The sequence below is a fragment of the Kogia breviceps genome, chromosome 1, assembly GCF_026419965.1.
Source record: "Kogia breviceps isolate mKogBre1 chromosome 1, mKogBre1 haplotype 1, whole genome shotgun sequence".
NCBI classification, from domain to species: Eukaryota; Metazoa; Chordata; class Mammalia; order Artiodactyla; family Physeteridae; genus Kogia; species Kogia breviceps.
In genome coordinates, this window is record NC_081310.1 from 191,048,756 (window position 1) to 191,070,056 (window position 21,301).

Sequence of the window (21,301 nt, forward strand, 5' to 3'; positions counted from 1 at the left end):
TAAGTGTGTCTTAACCATCGTGCAGGTCCCCTTGAGGGTGGCTTCCAGGGCCTCTCTCCCAGCTGCACCTGTGACCTGGCCCATCGGCCCCCCTCCAGACGACACAAAGACCTTTCTTTCCCAGGTGGGGGGACCCCCAGGTAAACACAGGGAGCGACCTACCCGGCCAGCCTTGTACTTGATCCCGCTGCTGTTTTCCTCCTTCCCCGCCCGGGTGATGCTGGAGGCCCTCCCCGGGGGCGTTCCGAATCGCTCAGCCTCCCGCATGCCTGTGGAACTGAGGAGAGACCCAGCGCAAGTCAGCAGGGCTGCGGCAGCCGGGGGGCGGGGGGTGTGTCAGCTACTGCCACCCAGAGACACAGACACTCGCTCACACCAGGAACAGGGACCGCAGCTGCGGTGTACTGAGTATCTCCTCCGCGCCACCACCGTACTAAGCGCTTTACAACCACAATCCTCACAGCACGCCTAGAGGCCAGGCTGCCACCTCTCGCTGCCGATGAGGAAAAGGGGCACAGAGAGATCAAGCGGCCTGCCCAGGATCACACAGCTGGAAGCGGCACAGCCAAGATCTGAACCCCGGTCTCAGAGACCCCAAAGTCTCTCTTAAGCCCCCAGTGCCCTGCACACCCTATCAGGAGAGCGGAGACTTGATGGGAGAAGCCCCACATGTCAGCTCATTAGGTGTGACTGGAGAGACATCAAGAAAATTTCCCCCACTCGGCATTTGAAATCTGGGTCCCCCACTGACTTGTTACCCCCATGGCTCCCTTCCTTGTACAAAAGCATCAAAGACTTCTGTTAGAATTGGACTTGGCAAACTACAGCCTGTGGGCCGAATGCAGCTAGCTGACCGATTTTGTAAATAAAGTTTTATTGGAACCCAGTCCAATGGTCCGCACGTTGTCTATGGCTGCTTTCTTACTATCACGACAGAGCTGTCTACTTGGACACAGACCACATGGGTCCCGAGTGCTAACATGTTCACTATTTGGCCTTTTATGGAAGAAGTTGGCCAGCCTCTGCGTTAGCATCTTAGTGCTGGTGCGTATGGAGCATGGAGCTGGGGCAAGAAACTGGTTCAGAGCCAGGAGTTCTGAACTTAGTCTGCCCACCTGCCTTCCTTCTCTTTTAGATTTTGGGCAAACCAGCGTGTCTCTTGGACCCCCATCTTTCTCTGCCTGCAGGGTTGGCCCCAGCATGGGCAGAGCCTTTTCTGTACCTTCCCTGTCAACCTCACCAATCCCAAGACGCTGGTGTCCAGCATCTTTCTTGGAGCTTTAGTGGCATTGAAATCCTGGCTCGACTCTCCACTGGCTGCGTGACCTCGAGCATGTCACTGCGTTTCTCCAAAGCTGGGTTTCTCTATCTGCCAGATGGGGATCGTTTTAGAGCCAACTTCACGAAGTGATCGCGAGGGTTAGTTAAAAAGTGCTTTGGAGCTTAGGTGGAATCCAGTAAATGGCTATAATGATAATAAGTCATATTAACAGTAAAAACTTATTACAGAGGAATTGGCTCTGGCTGACGGGCGGTCAGGAGGTGGCTTTACAGGAGCTGGGCGCCTCGGCTCAGGCCACCACGGAGGTGGACTCATGAAGAGAAATGAACCTTCTAAAATCTTTTAAGCTGCCTTAGAGAAGCTCTGCTTCTTTTGGGGCAAGTTCTGCTGAGAAAGTTCAAGGGAGGGGAGGATGCTGGGCAGGGGACCGCACTGGCTGCTGGGCGGCAGGTGACGGGGAGTTCTCAGGCCCCCGGGGGCCAGGGCATCCTTGTCACAGGGAGGCTCTTGCCCTGCAGCGGGTCGGGAACTGAGGTCTTCATTGATGACCTCCCTCTCTCCTCCACCCGGGGATGGAATGCCCTGGGTCTCGTGGGGAAGCTGTTCTAAGTGCAGAAGCCATGAAAATCTAAACTCATGCAGCCAGCTGTGTTTGCTGTCTTGTGGGAAGTGCATTAAACCCCCCTGACTCATGGAACATCAGCTGTCTGATGAGCTTGGGAGAACTCCAGAGCCCCTTCTTTTGTTTTTCACTGCAAAAGAGATGGAAGTCCAGAGGGGATGTGTGTTTCACCCAAGGAAACACAAGACACACAGTGGCAGGGATGAAACTTGAACTTGGGCCTCTAGGAGCAAGATCTAGACCATGTTTTTCCCACCTTGGGGGGTCAGCATAGGACCCAGAGGAGGAGACAGAATGTGGAGTGGGGTTAATATCAACCTTTCTCTTATAAGTTCATTGGAGGATTAAATGAGAGGACACATATAAAATGCTGAGAAGGGGCCGGCATAGCATGAGTAATTGCTGTGACCAACACAGGGGTTGAGGGGTACAGACCTGGCTTGAGTCCCTGCTCAACCATCTCCTAGCTGTGCCCTCAGGTGAGCTGATTCCCTTGCTGGGCCTCAGTTTCCTCATCTGTACAATGGAGCCCAGTACGCAGTCCTGGTTTTAACAAACCATCCCCTGAGCAGAAAGTGGCTGCCTTTGTGGTATAGACAGAGGAGCCCAGGGCAGCTCCTGCCACCACTGTACCAAAACACCTTCCCTTCTAGCTTTTTCCACTGTGGCTAAAACCGTACCGTTCCTCCTGCGGATTAGAAGTCACGAAAACGCAAATAGGCCGAGCGCAAGGTTACGGTCTTTGGAGACTTGAAATGGCTAATTGAATATTTCTACTTCCTTTGTCAGACCCCGAGGGAGTGGAATGCTGGAAGGATAAGTTTTAATGAGAGAAGTTTCTGCAAGATAGGGCATCTCTGTTGACTCATTTCCTGAGTCAATGTAGAGGGTGTCCTGGGCACTAAGGACGCATCGTGTGCAGGAAGGAAGGTGGGGTGGGAATCAGCCTCTGCCAGGGGGGCTGGCCTGAGGGCTGAGTCTCACCCAATTAAATGAAGGTTTAGGAGGCCCCTGCGGTGCAAGATGCTTTGGTGGAGCCGAGTGATGTGGGGGAGGACAGAGTATTAATTGGCCGCCTACTGTGTTCCAGGCATGATGCCAGGTCCTTCCCCTGAGTCAGCTCCTTGAACCCTCCCAAAGCCCTGGGGAAGAGAAGTGATTGTCTGCATTTCCAGATGAGGGAACCGAGGCTCCAGAAGGCAAGTTTCTTGCTAAAACCACAGATGATGGAAGAGGAGCCAGAATTCAGCCCCCAAAGGCCCTGCCGTGCCCCCTCCTTACATAGGACGGTGACTCCATGGACTACGCCGCCCCAGGGCCTGGTCTCTGGGCTCACAGTTCAGTGATCGTTTGGGGGTGGGGTGAGGCGGAATATTACGAAACATCACCTTCTTGTGGGTGCCTGAAAATCTCAATGTGCCCCTTTCCCCACCTGGCTCAGGTGACCTGCCACGGGACCCGGGAATACTTCCCCTTGTCTGCTGCCTGGATCTCTCAGACCTGGGTAGCCTGCCAGCCAAGGAGGTGGAGCTGTGACAAGGCCTCTTATTCTGTGTGCTCGAGGGTTGAGTCTATTTGAGTTCATAGTGGAATTGCTATTCCCTGCTGAAATGCTAATGAGAGCACTGGAGCAAGGTGACAGGAAGGGGAAGCCCCAGGTAAGCAACGCAAGAGGAAACGGCTTCCCTGAGATGCTCCAGCATTCCTGTGAGGTCAGGGGGCATGAGCTGTCAGTTATCGTGGGGCGTCTCTGTGTCAGGCTCCACGTTCACGTTGTCTCACTCTTTATACTTCGGGATGGGGGCTCAAAAGTCCCCTGGGAGGGGCCCAGGGAGATGAGACCACTGCTCGCGACAGTTCCCCTGCTGTTCTGGCCACTCTTTCTGCCCTTTAGGGAAGCAGCAAAGCATGATGCTTTGAATCCCAGCTCCTCAGCTTATGGCCCCAGGCAAGATATGCAGCCTTGCTGTACCTCAGTTTTCTCATCTGTGAAATGGGGCTCACGCACCCACCTCTAGAAGGTGGCAACAACGTGCTAGGTTCTGAGCCTGGCCTGTGGCAGAGCTTAGCAAATGGTTATGGTAGCTTGATAACCCCACCTTATAACTGTGTCTGGAGGGGGAAGGAGGAGGGACAGGAGGGAGATGCCGGCTGACTCTTGCACCCTTGGAAACAAAAAGGGGCACTTTGGGGCCCATGGGTCATGAGGCCCCAGGATGTGGGGGAGTATTTGCAAGAGAGATGCAATGTCTGTCTGATGCTTCCGAGGCCTAAAGGGGACTCTTCTCAGGCCTAACATTCAGAGAGAATCTAAATGAACTACAGGCTGAATCCGCCTTGTGCCTGACCCTCTGTTAGTGACAGGATACACCATCCTTCAGGCAAGTGCTGGAGATGTCACACACTTTCATTAAGGCTTTTTTTGGGGGGGGCCTCCTGTGATGCTTTGGAATGGCTTGGCTACTCCCTGCATCCTTTTGGACCACTGATTTATTTCTCTGGCTCTTTAATGCACGGTCCTACGACAGAGTTGGTGCTAGACCGGGATTTACCGGGAGAAGCAGGCAGTCAGTGTGTGTCAAAGTAGACTTCACAAGATGATGTCAGAAACTGCTCCAACTCAGTCCCTCTGGTCATGTGGTTTCCATGGCAATGAGAGGAGGCTGGAGAACATGATGTCATATTGGAACCTATAAACTCTTGGTAAATGTGCCTTTCCTAGAGTTGGGTTGGGTGCTGATGTTCCGTGACTTCCTGGTCACGGGCCATTAATACATAGGGACTATAATCTCCCAAGATGCTCTGAGCCGACTACCCCCCCGTGACTACAGGTATCACATCTACGGGGGGATGTGGGATCACAGATGTGATCAGGGGTCACGTCTCCTGGGGAGTGGAAGCAGGTGCTCATTAGCCCCCACCTGCAAGCCTCCTAGTGTGGTGGAGGGTCACAGGAGTCCCTGCTGGTAGATTCCAGCACTGCCACGAACTCCCGTCTAGTCTTGAGCAGGTCACAGCACCTCTCTGAAGCCTGTCACTTTATCCGTAAAAGGAGGCAACGATTCCTTCTCACTCAGCTTCCTTCACAGGGAGGGAGGAGGAGCAGATGAAACAAGGGATGTGACAGCACTCTGTTGACGATGACACATGATATCGGTGTGAAGGGCTGCTGTTATGACCGTCACTCTGTTCTACCCGCCCTGGGATTCAGTCCCCGGCTTGGGCTCTCAAGTCTATTTCGATGGTTCAAACTGGAATCTCTCCACCCAATCCAAGCGTTCTGGGAGGACTCACCCCAAAAGACCTGCCCTGTCCTTTCTCTTTCTGGAAAGCTGAAATCAGCAACAGAGAAGGAAAAGGAGCAAGAAGGCAGTAGACAGGATGAGATACCTAGACCACTGCAGAGATGTCCCGGGCAAAGCCCAAAGATCTTGGTTAATATAAACCCATCAGACCTTCCCAAGCATCTCACCACCTGCCTGGGGAATCACCGTCTGCCTGGTGTTTGGCTTAGCTGGGGACTCTTGTACCAACAGCAGTGGGCTCTAAAATTCCTTAGAAACTCAGGGAGTTCTGTCTTCCCCTAGCTCACTGAAAGTCTGATGCCCTGGCCCACATCAGGGTCTCGGCAATGGGCCGCGAGGTTCCAAAATCCCACATCCCACGTGGAGACCTTGACTCATAAGCTATGACCACTATGTGGAAAAAAGCAGCATCAAGGAGAAAGGTCCTAACAGGGAGACAGGTTTGGGGTCTGGTACTGGCATTGCCTCTTGGCTCCCTGGCTGAGCAGCCTCAGATTCCTCAGAGGTAAAACGAGAAGCCTGGACTGAGTCCATTTCCCTCTTCCTTGTCCTGACATCAGGAGGACTGCTTTCATCTAGTTCCGGAAGGAGTCTCTGACCTCCCGTCAACCTAAGAACCCACCCTATCTGTGCCCCGTTGAAAGCTCCCTAAGTGCTCACCCACTAATCCTAGACAGTCCGCAACATACCTCCCACCTCATGGGGGGTCAAGGGTTTAATCAGTCACACAAATGCGAGTCACACGGCTAATGTTTAGCTAGAGCTGCCTCTCCAGGGCTCGGAAGATCTTAAGACTGTTACAGATCACATGGCTCCAGAAGGGAGGTAAAGGAAGGTGGACAATTCTGAGGAGAAAAGCCTTTTTCCTGCACCTGTTGATTCATGGCTCATGGAATAGGGTTCTTGTCAAAACCGCCTCAGCATGCATAAAATGCTGAAAATGTAGATCCCCGGGCTCGGCCAGCAAATTCTGGTCCTGTAGGTCTGAGCTGGGGATGAGGTATCTGCAAATTACAAGAGCACCCGTGATTCTGCTGCAGGGTCTGTGAGAACTGCTTGGGTATCAGCCTGCCAGCGGGGGCGGGCAGTCCAGGGCACCTGGACCCTGCGACAGATGCACAATTTCCTCCGACCTGCATAACGTGGGGTGTGGCTCAGCTGCTCCCTGAGGCCCCATGTGGTTTGGGGGTTGAGCACTCAGGCCTGACGCAGAGAGCCTCAGGTTCAAATCTGGCATCTGTTAACAAAATGAGCTAACCTTTAGCTAGACCGACCAAGAGTTAAAAAGGGTGATGACTCACATTCATGAAACTAGGAATGAAGGAGGGGATAACTACATTAATAAGAGAGATTACAAGGAAATGATTATATGATCAATTGTATGCTAACAAAATAGCTAACTTAGATGAAATGGACAAATTCTTAGAAAGATATAAACTATACACACTACTATATATAAAATAGATAACCAACAAGGACCTACTGTATAGCACAGGGAACTGTATTCAATATTTTATAATAATCTATAACAGAAAATAATCTGAAAAAGAATGAACATATATATATAGTATAGATATACACACACACACATATATATGTCTATATATATATAGAAATGAATCGCTGTGGTGTATACCTGAAACTAACTCGATATTGTAAATCAACTAATTTCAATTAAAAAAAATTTTTTTTAAAGTAAGAACCTAAAAAAAGATATAAACTACTGAAAATGACTCAAGAAGAAACAGAAAATCTAAATAGACCTACAATGAGTAAAGAGTTTGGATTAGTAATAATAATAATAATAATAATAATAAACTTTCCACAAAGAAAAGCCCAGGACCAGATGGTTTCACTGGTGAATTCTACCAAATGTTTAAAGAATATTGAACAGCAATCTTTCACAAACTCTTCCCAAAAACAGAAAATGAGGGAAAACTTCCCAACTCATTCTATGAGGCCAATTTTACTCTGATACCAGAACCAGACAAATATATCACAAGAAAAGAAAACTACAGACCAATATCCCTTGTAAATACTGATGCAAAATTCCTCAACACAATACTAGCAAACCTAATCCAGCAACATATAAAAAGATTGTACACCATGACCAATTGGGATTTATCCTAGGAATGCAAGGTTGGTTCAACATCTGAAAATCAATCACATAATATATCACATTAATAGAATAAAGGACAAATCTGGGCTCTGCCATGTACTAGCTGTTTGACCTTAGGCAAGTACCTTGGCTCCTTCAACAATTTTCTCCATCTATAAAGGAGGAAAACTAAGAAACTAATTTCTTAGCAACGTCATGAGGATAGAATTAGTGCCCATGGCACGTGCTCAATAAATGGTCATCTAACCCTAACCACAATCATTTTAAGGAGAGAGTCCATTGGGAGTTCAAGTGTTTATTCTCTGGCCACTTTTCAGATGAGGAGACTGGGGTAGGTGGGCTGACATGGTCTGCTCACCTAGATGGTAAAAACCACTAAGACGCCCATCCCTGTCTCCAAACCTTTGTCCCCATAGTCAGCCCTGCCTGGAACAGCCATCTCAACCTCTTAGGCCAGTGTGAATCCTCCCCAGTTCAAATCCCACCCTCACACGGCCTTCCTCATACACGCTGGTCACTCTCCCTTCTCTAAATGCCCGTTTTAACCACACACTTTATTCAAAACCTGACTGCTCCTCTACCTCTTTCTACTCTATGACATTCAGGCTGTAGCACTGCACTTCTCTGAGCCTCCATTTCTGGATCTGCAAAAGGAGACCGCTGTGTTGCAAAGGAACAGGTGGGATCCAGGAAGGATGGGCCAGGACCATCCACTTCCAAAAGCTGCGAGCTGCAGCCAGCAGCCCACACTCACTTGGCCGGGTGGAAGATGGCACTCATCTCCTCTGCCAGGTGCCTCCGGAGAATGTGCTTCCCGCTGGGGATGCCCAGGGCCGTGGCCATGGCCTCAGCGTTGAACGTGGGTTCCAGCACCAGCACGGCGCCGTGGACACCACTGTTGGTCAGGTTGTCTGCGTACTCCTGAGGGCGAGACACGAGGCTGGTGAGCCACCCTGCTGGCCTGAGGGGGCCCCACCTCCACTGGGGATATGCCCCCAACAGCAAGGGCTTGACCTCCGGGGACCAGTTCATTTAATACTGAGAGGGAACCCCACCCCACTCTTTCAGGGCCATGAGAGCAGCAACTAGACTATTTTGTCACTGACATACCCAGACCTAGGCAGGCAGCCCATAAATGCTTGTTGAGGGAGAAGATGCATGTGGATTCAATCCCACCCTGGCTTCAGAGAGCGAGAATGGCTCAGCATTCCCTCCCGCCCATGAGATGGGGGTGCCGCTGGGGGGATGGCAGGAGGGGGGTGGGTAGTTCCCTCCTCTTGAGTGACAGGAGGCAGGTTATTCTCACCAGCCTGGGCAACGATGCCTCAGCCCACGCAAAAATGGATATTGATTTGCACACACCCAGACGTGCGTGGGATTTGCCCAAGAGTCACCCCCAGCCCCGCCATCTCCCCTCACCTTCAGGTCAATATCTCGCACCCACTTGAGCACCCGCTGGTTGGTCCAGACCACGGGGTCTACGTTCTGCGTCTCGCAGCGAGCCCGGCGCTCCTGGAGGGCCTGTTGGGGTGGGGAGGGTGGGTCAGCCGGGGGGATGAGGGTCCACGGTGCTGGCAGGGACCTCAGCATGCTGATGCGAGGCTCCTGGCCAGGCCATCCACGGCTGTTCTGGCCATCGATGGATGGCCATCGATGGATCCATCCATCGATGGATCCTTTCATTCTGGAAAATGGGGAGAAGCCCACTTCCGGGGTGAAGGAGCCTGGAGGCAGAGCCGCCTGCATCCGGAGGGTGGGGCTGCCTGGGACCCACGGCGGCTGCCTAGCTGTGTATCCCAGGCCCCTGCTCACCTGACTTGGAGCAGGAGCTCGATGCGTGTTTGTGGAGGGACGTCCCCAGATGAGGCCACCCATTGCCACACCTCACCGTCATGGTCATCTCGCTCGTCACCTCCTGTACCAGACTGGGGCTCCCGGGGGCAGGGCCTGCGTCCTCGTCACTTCCCGTGCCCAGGGCTCTGTGCTGGGTGTGTGAGAAGGCCATGAAGACCCCTCTTCTTTCCCTCTCCTCCCACCCCTGAATTTCTGGTGCTCTGACGGTGCTCTAAGAAAAGTAAGCCCTCTGCACTCAGCCCCACAGACCCCAGCAGCCTGGGGCCCCTCCCTCGGGGGACTATTTGGGGAGCGGTGCCGGTAGGCCTTGGAGGAGCTGAAGTAGATGCCCTGGGCTCTCTGGCTTGGCAGCACTCAGAACAAGGGGCTCTCAGAGTCCAAACTCTATATGCCCTTCAGTCCCCCGGTTACCTGTTTGCACTCCCGTTCGCCCTCCCACCTCAAACCCAGCATGGGAACCACACAGGACTCTCAGATCTTCTGCTGCCACAGATCTGTCCTCTGGGCCTTAGTCTATGCTGTTCCCTCTCTGGGCTGCTTTCCCCCTCATACCTTCTATTGACTGATCCCTGAAATCCCTCCTTCAGGTCTCACTTTAGGTCTCACTACCTCTGGGAGGGCTTCTCTGATCCCTCTGGAAGCTTCTCCTTTGGGTTTTCAGAAAACCCTGGGCTTCTCTCATTGGGACAACTTTCCATGATGCTGTGACCACAAGCTTCTTTGTGGTTTCCCCTGATAAGCAGTGAGTCCTTGGAGGATGAGTGTTTTCCATTTCCCCTGAATTGAGCACAGGGTCTGGCCCATCCCCAATAAGCAGTTGTTTAAAGGAGGGAGGGAGAGAGGAAGGGATGGATGGGTGGATGGACGGATGGACAGGTAGAAGGATGGATGGACGGATAGACAGATGTGTGGGCAGATGAACAGGTGGTTGGATGGACAGACAGTGGATGCGGAGAGGAAAGCGGGGCTGTGGAAGGTGCCCGCCCCCCCGCCCCGCTTCTCACCTCCCTGCTGAAGTTCACTTGGTACAGCAGCTCGATTCCCAGCAGGATGCTGATCTGGTGGAACTTCTTGGACACATTCAGGTGCTTCTCCAAGTCCCGCTTCATCAGGGAGTTCAGCATCCGCCCATCGACCAGGTGGTTTTGGAAGGCCTGGGAGTACTGCGACAGGCCGATGTCATTCAGCCAGGCCTTGGCCACCCAGTGATGGTCCAGGTCAGCGGCTTTGGACAGGCTGGTGAGGAGAGACACAGCCGGAGAGAGGGGTGGGTGGGGAAAGGTGGCAGAAACAGAGGCACAGGGGGAAATGCGGCAGAGACGAGCAGAGATGAAGAAAGAAGAAAAACAATGGTGGGGAGGGGACACAGACATAGAAATGAACAGGGATGGCGTGGAGAGACGGAGAAGAAGAAAGACAGAGGGCAGAGGTGGGGAGAGGTGGATGGAGGGGAGAGAGAGAGAGGAGGAGACAGGGAGAGACACGGGGCGGGGGGCGGACAGAGACATAGGAGAGAGACACAGACACAGAGGAGACAGAAATAGAGAGAGAGGCAGACAGACACAGAGAGACAGAGACAGAGGGAGAGACAGAAACCGAGAGCAAGCCCCAGAGAACAAAAAAGGGATCAACAGAAAGAGGAAACAAGAAGAGAAGAGACCACGTTCAGACACACTGAGCGTAGGACAATGACAGGGCCGCAGGGACGAATGCAGAAGTAAGCTGCACCTCTGGGGACCCCGGCACCGCCCCCCCACCCCGCCCCAGAGCCACACGGCGACACGTCTTGGAATCCGAAATAAACCCCACGTTTTGCTTATTCCAAGTCCTCTCTCCTCACCGCCGTATCTCAGATTTTCTGTATCCCACCCAGAACGTCACCCAGTGCCAAGCGCACGCGCACGTAGTAGGTGCACAACGAATACGTCTCAGAAGGATAAAAGCGTGGTCCCCTCAGATGTCATTCCCCTGCTCGCCACAGGGTGGCAGCCTCGCAGAATGAATGAGGACGGCGCCTCCCACCTGCGGAGGAACTTTGAGAAACGACCGGAGGTGATGCCGGGTTGGGAGCTGCATTGCTGAAGTGGGAGCCTCGGGGGACCACAAAGGGATCCTGATGCGAAAGAGAAATAAATAATGGGCTTACGGAGTGACGCCGCCCTCCTCCCCACGCCTGGGATCTGGGCCGGCCGAGGGAGCGCCCCTCACCCACTCCCCAGCTGGGGTGGGATGGAAGCTGTGAGTAGAGCCCCCTACCGGCCAAGCTGGAGACCTGCGTGGGGTTTTCAACCTCACCTGACTCCGCTCCCTCCTTTCTACTCTCCACCGCTCCCTCTGCGCACCGTCGTCTCCCCCCGGACTTCGCCTTCTAACTGGTCTCCCTGCCTCTGGGGCCCCTCCAGGCCCTTCCCTAGGATGGCGATAGCGGATCACGCCCCTCCCCTCCTGCTGGTGTCCTCGATGGCTCCTCCTCCGCTCCAAGAATGTGTATTGAGCAGCTACTTAGCTCCGTGCCGGGTAGATGCGGCCTTACAATGGACACATCTCCCATCTTCACCCCTTCCCTTCCCCACCCCTACACTCTCCCGTCTGGGGCTGACCTCCATTTCCAGGGCTCTGGATCACATCTGTTAACGAGGACTTGCAAGTTCACATCTTTCCTCGCTCGCCTCTTCTGAGCCCCGGATTCTAAGCAGCTGCCCTCTTGACATCTCCTCCTGGCACGGGCGTCTCAAATTTAACAGGCTCCAAATGAAATGCCCGTCCTCTCTCCCATCTCCCCATCCTCAGTTGCCCCGCCTCTCCCCTCCCCCACTCTGTCCATCTATCAATCACTGTGGTCAGCGTGTCCGTCCCCTTGTCTCCTTTTCTGGGGTCAAGCCATGGGCACCTCTGGCATAGATTTCTGCAGCTGCCTCCTGACTGCCCCCCCCCAACCCCCTTGCCCCTTCTAATCCACTTTCCGCGTGGCTGCCAGATGGCCTTTTAAATACATCCATCAGATCATGTCACTCTTCTACTTAAAACCCTCTTAGAGGAAACTTCAGTGCATATTACTAAGTGAAAGAAGCCAATCCGAAAAGGCTCCATACTGTATGATTTCAACTATATGACATTCTGGAAAAGGCAAAAGTACAGAGACAGCAAAAAGACCAGTGGTTTCCAGGGTTTGGGGGAGAGGGAGGGATGAAAAGGTAGAGCACAGAGGATTTTTAGGGCGGTGAAACTATTCAGTATGGTACCATAATGATGGATGCACTCCATTATATGTTTGTCCAAATCCATAGAAGGTACAGCACCAAGAGTGAACCCTAATGTAAACTCTGGACTTTGTGTAACAAAGATGTATCATCGTAGGCTCAACTGAAACAAATATTCCAGCTGGAGGGGGATGTTGATAATGGGAGGCAATGCACCTGTGAGGGCAGGCGGTTTATGGGAAATCTCTGTAGCTTCCCCTCAGTTTTGCTGTGAAACTAAAACTGCTCTAAAAAATAGCCTTTAAAAATGAGGGAGGGGCTTCCCTGGTGGCGCAGTGGTTGAGAATCCGCCTGCCGATGCAGGAGACACGGGTTCGTGCCCGGGTCCGGGAAGATCCCACATGCCGCGGAGCGGCTGGGCCCGTGAGCCATGACCTCTGAGCCTGTGCGTCGGGAGCCTGTGCTCCGCAACGGGAGAGGCCACAACAGTGAGAGGCCCGCATACTGCAAAAAAAAAAAAAAAAAAAAAAAAAAAAATGAGGGAGGAAACAGAGACTTTTTTAAACAAGCAAAATTGAAAGAATTCATCATCAGAGGAATGAACTCCAAGAAATGTAAAAGGAATTTCTTCGAGAGGAAAGAAAATAATAACCACATGGAAATTTGGACTACACAAAAGAATAAAGAGAACTCCTAAAACTCAACAAAACAGACAAACAACTCGACTCAGAAATGGGCAAAGGACTTGAATAAACATTTCTCCAAAGAAGATATAAGAATGGCTAATAGGCCCATGGAAAGATGCCCAATATCCCTAATCATGAGGGAAATGCAAATCAAAACTGTGATAAAATACCACTCCATACCCATTAGGATGGCTACTAACAAAAAAAACCAGAAAACAAGTGTTGGCAAGGACGTGGAGAAACTGGAGCCCTTGTGCACTGCTGGTGAGGAGGTACAGTGGTATAGCTGCGGTGGGAGACAGTATGACTGTTCCTCAGAAAATTAAAAATAGAATTATCATACAATGCGGCAATTCCACTTTTGAATATATATCCAAAAGTATTGAAATCAGGGTCTTGAAGAGGTATTTGTACATCCAGGTTCATTGCAGTAATATGCACAAGAGCTAAAATGTAGAAACAGGGCTTCCCTGGTGGCGCAGTGGTTGAGAGTCCGCCTGCCGATGCAGGGGACACGGGTTCGTGCCCCGCTCCGGGAAGATCCCACATACCGCGGAGCGGCTGGGCCCGTGAGCCATGGCCGCTGGGCCTGCGCGTCCGGAGCCTGTGCTCCGCAATGGGAGAGGCCACGGCAGTGAGAGGCCCGGGTACCGCAAAAAAAAAAAAATAATAATAAATAAAATGTAGAAACAACCCAAGTGTCCATTGATGGATGAATAGATAAGCAAAATGGGCTACATACATCAAAGGGAATGTTCTTCAGCCTTAAAAAGGAAGGAAATTCTCTCATATGCTACAGCATGGATGAATCTTGAGGACATTGCGCTAAGTGACATAAGCCGGTCACAAAAGGACAAATACTGTGTGATTCCACTTATATGAGGTACTTAGGGTAGTCAGATTCCTAGAGAAAGTAGAGTGGTGGTTGCAGGTGTCCTGGGGGGAGGGCAGAATGGAGAGTTAGTGTTAATGGGGTGCAGTTTCAGTTTTACAAGGTGAAAAGAGTTATTGGGAGGGATGGGGGCGATGGCTGCACGGCTATGTGAATATATTTAATGCCACTGAACTGGACACTTAAACATGGTTAAGATGGTCAACTTTGTGTATTTTACCACAATAAAAAAATTTTTTTAAAAAAGATGATTGGAAATGGTGAATAATCTCAGTAAATATTTTCCTCATTTGCTAATCTCCTTAAAAGATAATGGCCAGTTTAAAAGAAAAATAATAACCATGTATTATGGAGGATATATATATATATGTATATATATAGCCAATAGTACAAAGGAAGGAGGAAAAAGCATGTTACACTACACACAAAGTTGTATAATAGTACTTGAAGATAGTGTTAAGCTTTCTGTGTATTGTAAACTATAGAGCAATAATTAAAAATAACACAAAAAAGTATAGCTCATAAGCCAGGAGTGGGAACACTCAATAAAAAGCCAGTAAAAGAGGGAAAAAAGAACAGAGTAGATTTGACTAAAATAAAACAAGGAAACTCTCCTGTGGCGCCCCTTTGCAGGGATAAAATCTGAAATCGGAGGTCCTTGGGGTGACGTCACAGGTCCGGGTTCCCCCTCCCACTGGGCTTGGGCTGGAAGCACTTCCGGGATGCCCTGAGGTTTTTGCTCCTCGGGGTGGTGGGGGTTCCCGCCTCCCCCCTTCCCCGGCATCCATTTCCTTCCAGCCCTGCCCAGGTTCTCCCCTCCCCTCCCCTCCCCTCCCCTCCCAGGTGTCAGCTCCCACCTTGCAGAGGCTGGCTCTGACTGTGCTGTCTGAACTTGCCCCCTGACCTGCTGCTCCGCCTCTAACAATTCCCTTCACAGCACCGATCACATATGGAACTTTACAAATGAATCATCTGAGCCCAGGGACTGTATCCTCTAGGCTCTGAGTCAGCCTAGTGCCGAATGCGTAGCAGACACATCATCGGAAGGACTGAGGGCAGAAAGGTGGGCTCCCGGCTTTGCTCCCCTCCTCCCGCCCCTCGGCCACCCAGAACCACTGGGTCCGCCCCCAAGGGCCAGGGCCTCCCGGCCTCCTGGGCTGTTCTCCACCCTACCCTCTTCACCTGCTTAACTCCTGCAAGACTGTTGAGATATGGCTCTCCCCAAAGCCTTCCAGGAGCCCTGTGCTAGGTCAAGACCCTCCTTGTGTCCAGAGCCTCTTCAGAGTCCTTGCATTGGTCACACTGGGTAATAGCTGCTCGTCTGGCCAGCTGTCCACTGGACCATCAGCTCCTGGAGGGCAGGACCGGGTGTGGCGTGTCTACGAATGCCCAGGCTCCCCACCTGGCTCAGAGCTAATGCCCAACAGCTTCTGGTGTAGAGTCCAGTGCAAGGAAGACAGGGCAAGGCTGGGCGAGGGGGGCACCGGCTCCAGGCTTCCCAGGGGCTGCCCAGCATCCGGCTCCTGAGCTGGAACCTTCTGGCCCGAGACAAGCTCCCTCCTAGGATGAGAAGGTACCTGGGTGACCCGCTCCAGCCTCGTCACCTCAGAGGGACTCTTCCCAGGCCCGCGATCGTTGCTCTCTTCCCCGGGAAAGGGGCTGAAGCTCACGGCCTCTGAATCAGATGCTGTTGGGCCTTTGATGGAGACCAGAAGACTTCTTTCCCGTCTGAAGGAAGGGTCTGCTCAGCAAATCAACGGTGCAACCAGACGTGGGGTGTGGGGTGGGAGGGGGCCCATTTAGAATCAGCAGGATCCCTCTGCGTGCTGATAATTAATGCACTCCTGCCCTTCCAAATGGTTCTCTTTCCATTAAAGTTGTCCCCATGGGGCCTCAGCTTGGCAACACTTTCCCAGCTGTTGGTGTGAGCCATTGTAAGCACCGAAGGTGAATAAAACAGAATGATTTTAAAAGTAATTCAAACATTTCATAAAATTTGACACTGTCCCCTCCTTAACCTGGGACCAAATTAGATCCTGAAATCCGAGTTTGGGCACAGAATTTCACTGTCATCTGGGTCATTATTCAGCACAGAAAACATGAGGCCACTCTAGCTCCATCAGCCTTAGATGAAAGACCTCGTGCCTCTGTACCTCGCTTTCCTCTTCTGTAAAATGGGGCTACTCCTGCTTGCCTCCTGTGCTAAAAGTGATAAGAGAAGGTAAAGTCCTTAGCACAGGCTCTGGGATGCATTCAGTGTTCCAGAAATAATAGTAGCAGGAGCTACATCGTTGATGTTTTGAACACAAAGGCAACTTGGGAGAGTGGAAAGGGAATTGACTTTGAAGTCAGATCTTTTGTAGTGCGACTTTGTGTCCATTATTTCTCTGGCCTCACTTTCTCCACCTTTAAAATGGGGGTAAGAATGTCTATCCTGCCTTGATGTTGTGATGGTCAAATAAAATCATGTCCATAAAGTGACGGGCAGGTTGTCAGGGGTTGGCAGATTTTGTTGTCAGGATTTTAGAGTAAGGGGAGCCAGGCCCAGAGAGGGCAATGCCATGCCCAGAGTCACACAGGATGTATTCTCAAAGATGACCTCACCGGGGTTCTTACCCTGGAGTTCACAGCCCCCTCAAAGTTCCACAGGTGGGTCAGAGTATCCCAGAATGTAAAGTTGTGAAGTTTTGTGTATTTCTTCTGGGGCAAGTTTCACAAGTTCTTATTAGATTCTCAAGGGGGCCATGATCTCGCACAGTTAAAGAGCCACTATCCTAATTTAACCCCCTTTACTTCACAGATGGAGAAACCAAGTCCCACAGAGGGCAGGGTCACAGGGCAGGTTAGAGACAGGCCAGGATTCCTTAGGGAATGGGAGCCTTTAAATGAAGGCCCCTCCCTGCTCGAGGAGGCCCTGGGTGTCTAATGCTCAGGCTGTGGTTTTAGAAACAGTCCTGCTCATGGCTCTCATAAATTTTCAACATCAGTTCACATCTGGCTGCTGAGTTGAATCCATCCCTTTCCAGGCGTTACGAGGTTCTGAAGGGTCTGCTGAATTTGGGGGGAACTTGGGCAGCGATCCCCCATTTTTGAGAGGTGAGGCAGGCAGCCCCACCCTGTTCCAGTAACCATGGTCATGTTGGGAATGGGAGGGGTTGGGAGGGGTTTCTAGCTTGGATGGTCCAGGATGGGGAACTTTGGGGGATTGGTGGAGGGCACTGGGTAGGGGTGGGTGGTGAGTGTGAGGTGCTTGTGGGACCCTCAGGAGGGGAAGCTCAGCTGGGTTGCAAGCTCCTGCCCTGCTCTCCCTTGCCCTCAACTCTCCATTCCTCCACCCCTACCCCACCCCAGCTCTGCCCGTCTAGGAGGGTCCAGACCTGCTGACAGGGCCCAGCACCTTCTTGCTTTGCTTGTTGTGAGTTGCTGCCTGAGTTTCTGATCCCATCTCATCTCTATTTCCTGTCGCCTCGGAATCACTCACCGGGACACCCAGGAGTTTGCTTTTCCTGCTTCTAAACCAGCCTTCTTTCCTACCTCCAGCCCCCTCTTTTTTTTTTAATCCACAAAGCTGCTTCTGCAAATAATAAATAGCACGCACCACCAGGTTTGATTAATTAACTGCACAAAAATGCTGGGGAAACCAGTGAAGGAGATAATTATGCAAAACAGATAGTGTCAGGTTTACCAGCTACTTTTCTTCCCCCTCCTGCACTCTGAGGGCTTGGGGGAGGGGGTCCTTCCCTTTTCCCTGGAGCTGCTTGGTGAAAGAGGGGCTCCCCAAAAAGTCCTGCTCACAAAGGTCAGGAGAGAGGCAGGCAGGAGGGGGGTTGGGGGGTAATGAGCAATGGGGGCAGGGCGGCCGCGCTGGGGACACACCTGATGGGCCATCTTCAGCCATAGACGCCCCCTCCCACCGGGGCCCCAAACCAGGCCCATTTCTTCTCTTCCTCCCTGCTTTAGGCTCTTACCTGGAATGGTAAGAGCTGGGCTTTGAGGTGGGAGTAGGCAGAACACACATTTTGGCCAAATTCCCCAGATCCACTGGGTCTGCTCCACCTCCCGGACAGAGGAGTTCTGGGGGGCGTGAAGCCCCCTGACTCCCGCACCGGGGAGATCATAGGGCATGTGGGGCCTCACTGAGTTTGTTCTCCATCTTTCTACGGGGAGGGCCGGCCCGGAGTGGGGCTAGGCTGTGCTCGGGCCCCCGCCCAGTGGCGTCGCGGGCCCTGGCACTCCTCCCGCCTGGCCCAGCTCACAGCGCCCGCTCCCTCCACCCGTGTGACCCCGAGGAGGCGAAGTCTCGCGTGGTCTCCCTTCCCCTCCCACTGGGGCCCAGGCGCCCGGCTCACCTCCTGCCCGCCTCGGCGTCGCGGTAGTCCTCGATGGCCAGCCGGAGCTTGCGTCGGTGCAGGGAGCTGCACACGCCCAGGCCCAGCTCCAGGTCCTCGTCACTCAGGCTCAGCAGCACCTGCGTCCGGCAGGTGGGGACTGAGCGCCGGAAGGGAGGCGCCGGCGCGGGGACCCAAGGCACCCCTCCCCTCAGTGGGCGCACGGGCCCCGGGAACGTCTCTGCAGCCGCCTCGCCTCCAGCCACTGCTCCGTGAGGCCGGGCGGTGGGATCGCTGACCTGGCTGAAAGGGCCTGCCAGTCCTGCCCTGCGTCCCTCGGGCCAGGTAAGGGAAGCTCAGTCCCATTTTAAAGACGAGGAGGCTGAGGCTCAGAAGGGCTGTGTGCCTTGTCGGAGAGGCACAATGGTTTACTGGGGTCACTGGAGCCTGAACCCGGTGCAGCCAGCTCCTCTAACCCGGAGGATGGGACGGTGGAGGGGGGCGTCCCCACGGCGGTCCGGCAGGTGCCCTACCTTCCCACTCTTGACGTTCTCCGCACAGGCCTTGACGTACATGGGCATGGCCATGACCACCTCCAGCCAGGCCTGGACGGTGCCTGCCTTCCAGTGCGACATGGGCGTGGTCCTGACCAGCTCCACCTGCTGCAGCCGGTCTGTCTGCTCCTCGCCCTCCGACAGGCTGAGGCTCTGTCGCGTGGGGCTGCACTGGCTGTCCGAGTCTGCAACACACAAGCACACAGGGCCGTGCTGGGGAGTGGGGTGAGGGGCAGGGCAGGGGCTGCAGGGGGCAGGGGCTGGGCAGGCTGCGCCCCCTGAGTCTGCACCCCTGGGGATGCAGGGGGTGGGCAGGGATGTCTTCCCCCCCACGCATTTCTTCTTTTCAGAATCCAAACGGCTTTTGTTTTGTTTTGCTGCCCCCTCCCCCAGTCCAAAGTAATCTGTGCCCTCTAAAAGAAAAGAATTTAAAAAACTTAATCCAGAAAAGAATAAAAATAAAATAGAAAGTGAAAATCACCCCCAATCCTACGCTACTCAGAGACAGCAGCTGCTAGTACTTAGTTAAATGGTCTTTGGGATACACAAATGCCTACGCTTACAAACACAGATCCCCCACGTTTACATGATGTGTTCCGTTTTGCAGTATGCTGTTCTCATTTACACGACGGAGGACACCCTTCCGTCTCAGTAGAGACCGCACAGGATTCGTCACAGGGATGCTCTGAATCTATTTCACCCGCTGCCCGTTGATGGGCCTGGGTTGTCCCTCATTTTTCACTATTGTAAACAACGCCAAGGCAGTCATCTTTGGGCAACTGGGTGATTTATATTTTTAGGATAAATGGAGCCCCAGCTCTATTCCTTAACACACCGAAGCCTGTCTCTGGAGTGGCCCTCACAGACAAAAATGTCTCTCCACCAGCATTTTCCAAGCCCATTCCTTAATCCACGGTCAGCTGTGTGAGCACTTGATAAATATACCAAGTTCAGGTGGTGAAGAGTCAACTGAGAAGGGAAAAGAATCTTTCTCTAAAGCAGGGTTAAATGAAAACCCAAATGGATAAACTCAATACCATGAGAGATGACAAGTATTAAAAAATAAGCCTGATTTGAAATGACCCTATATTATATTGTATATTATAAATCATTCTAATATGTAAAAAATGCATATCCATCAAATAGGCACATAGTAAAACAATGGGTATGGAGAACACAAGAATGTTATAGTTACTGAGTTTGGAAGTATGAGGTTATTTCCCTCTTGCTATAACTCTGGGTATCATCACAGTTCCATAATAAACATGTATAAGTTTATAATGAAAAAAATTGGAAAAATTAAAAAATTAGGAAGCAGTATAAATGGTTATGAATGGGAGTTTGAATGAATGGTACTCCATTCGTATGTTGGAATATAAGCAATTAATTTAAAAATCTGTCACAGGAGAATAGTTTTGACATGGGAAAACGTTCACGATCTATTGTCAGGTGTAAAAGCACAGTACAAGATAGCACGTACAACGTAACCCCAACCACATTAAAAAATATATATACGATTATATATAATATATAATTATGTATATGTAATATATACATATATATGTAATATATTACATTAGGTGGGTAAATGTTAAAAGTCTTTATCTCTGGAAAGGGGTGATGGGTAATTGTGCATGAATGTGTGTGTGTGTGAGTGTGCCCTGGTGAGTGTGCCAGTGTGTGTGCATGTTTTTCTATTTCCCAAGTTTTCTGCATTGACTATATTATTTTTGAAATGGAAAAAAAACACAGCCTAGAAACCTTACTTTTTCAAGTCACAAAGCCCCTTCCCCCAATTCCCTTGCCTCCCTCTGTTGAAACACACCTTGGATGACTCTTGGGGAACGGCTACACCAGCTTGGTGGCCACACACTTCTCCTTCATCCCAGGTCCACCGAAACCTTTCTCCCCAACGCTTGGGGCCCTCTAACTGCCAAGGCAAGAGCCCTTCGGGGCCCACAGTCGCCCGGCCTGAAAGATGCCACCCCTGGTCCAGCAGGGCACTGGGCAGAGTGACCTAACTCTGGGTGGGCAGAGACGGTGCCTCGTGCCTCAGTTTCCACCTCTGCAGGGTGTCATGATACTGCTCCCGGCCTTCTGCCTCCTTCTCTGGGCTGCCCTGCAGACTCAGTGACAGTGGGGGTGTTGGGGCCTATCTATACGGGATGGGTAGGGGTGAGAGGTCACTGCAGCATCATTATATTCCCCTTCTCAGGTGGACGGGAGGCGACCCCGCACCCCACAGCCCAGAAAACAGCAGACGGCACAGACTATGTGCAGGTCACCAATCTGAGCACACGTGTTGCCATGGTGCCCCGGAATGCGGAAACAGCAGCTGCCTCTGCAGCCCTGCCTGGGGGGGGGGGGGTTCCAAGACCCTGCCTGGTAAGAGAGCTAGCTGCCTGGCTAGGGGCACAGACCTCAGCCTAGGTGGCCCCTCCTGCCGGAACCGTGCTCCC

At 52.1% G+C, this 21,301-nt stretch overlaps 1 protein-coding gene across 3 annotated transcripts in view; it reads right to left on the reverse strand.

The window, feature by feature from the left end:
• KAZN (kazrin, periplakin interacting protein) overlaps positions 1–21,301 on the reverse strand; it is a 1,159,438-nt gene that overhangs the window by 5,277 nt on the left and 1,132,860 nt on the right. For all 3 annotated transcript variants that reach the window (XM_067017033.1, XM_067017036.1, XM_059045410.2), the window contains 6 exons: positions 18,822–19,027; positions 18,310–18,428; positions 10,187–10,418; positions 8,748–8,849; positions 8,083–8,249; positions 163–277 (listed from right to left, as the gene is read on the reverse strand). In XM_067017033.1, the coding sequence (XP_066873134.1) occupies positions 163–277; positions 8,083–8,249; positions 8,748–8,849; positions 10,187–10,418; positions 18,310–18,428; positions 18,822–19,027 (941 nt within the window). The remainder of the gene's footprint in view (positions 1–162; positions 278–8,082; positions 8,250–8,747; positions 8,850–10,186; positions 10,419–18,309; positions 18,429–18,821; positions 19,028–21,301) is intronic.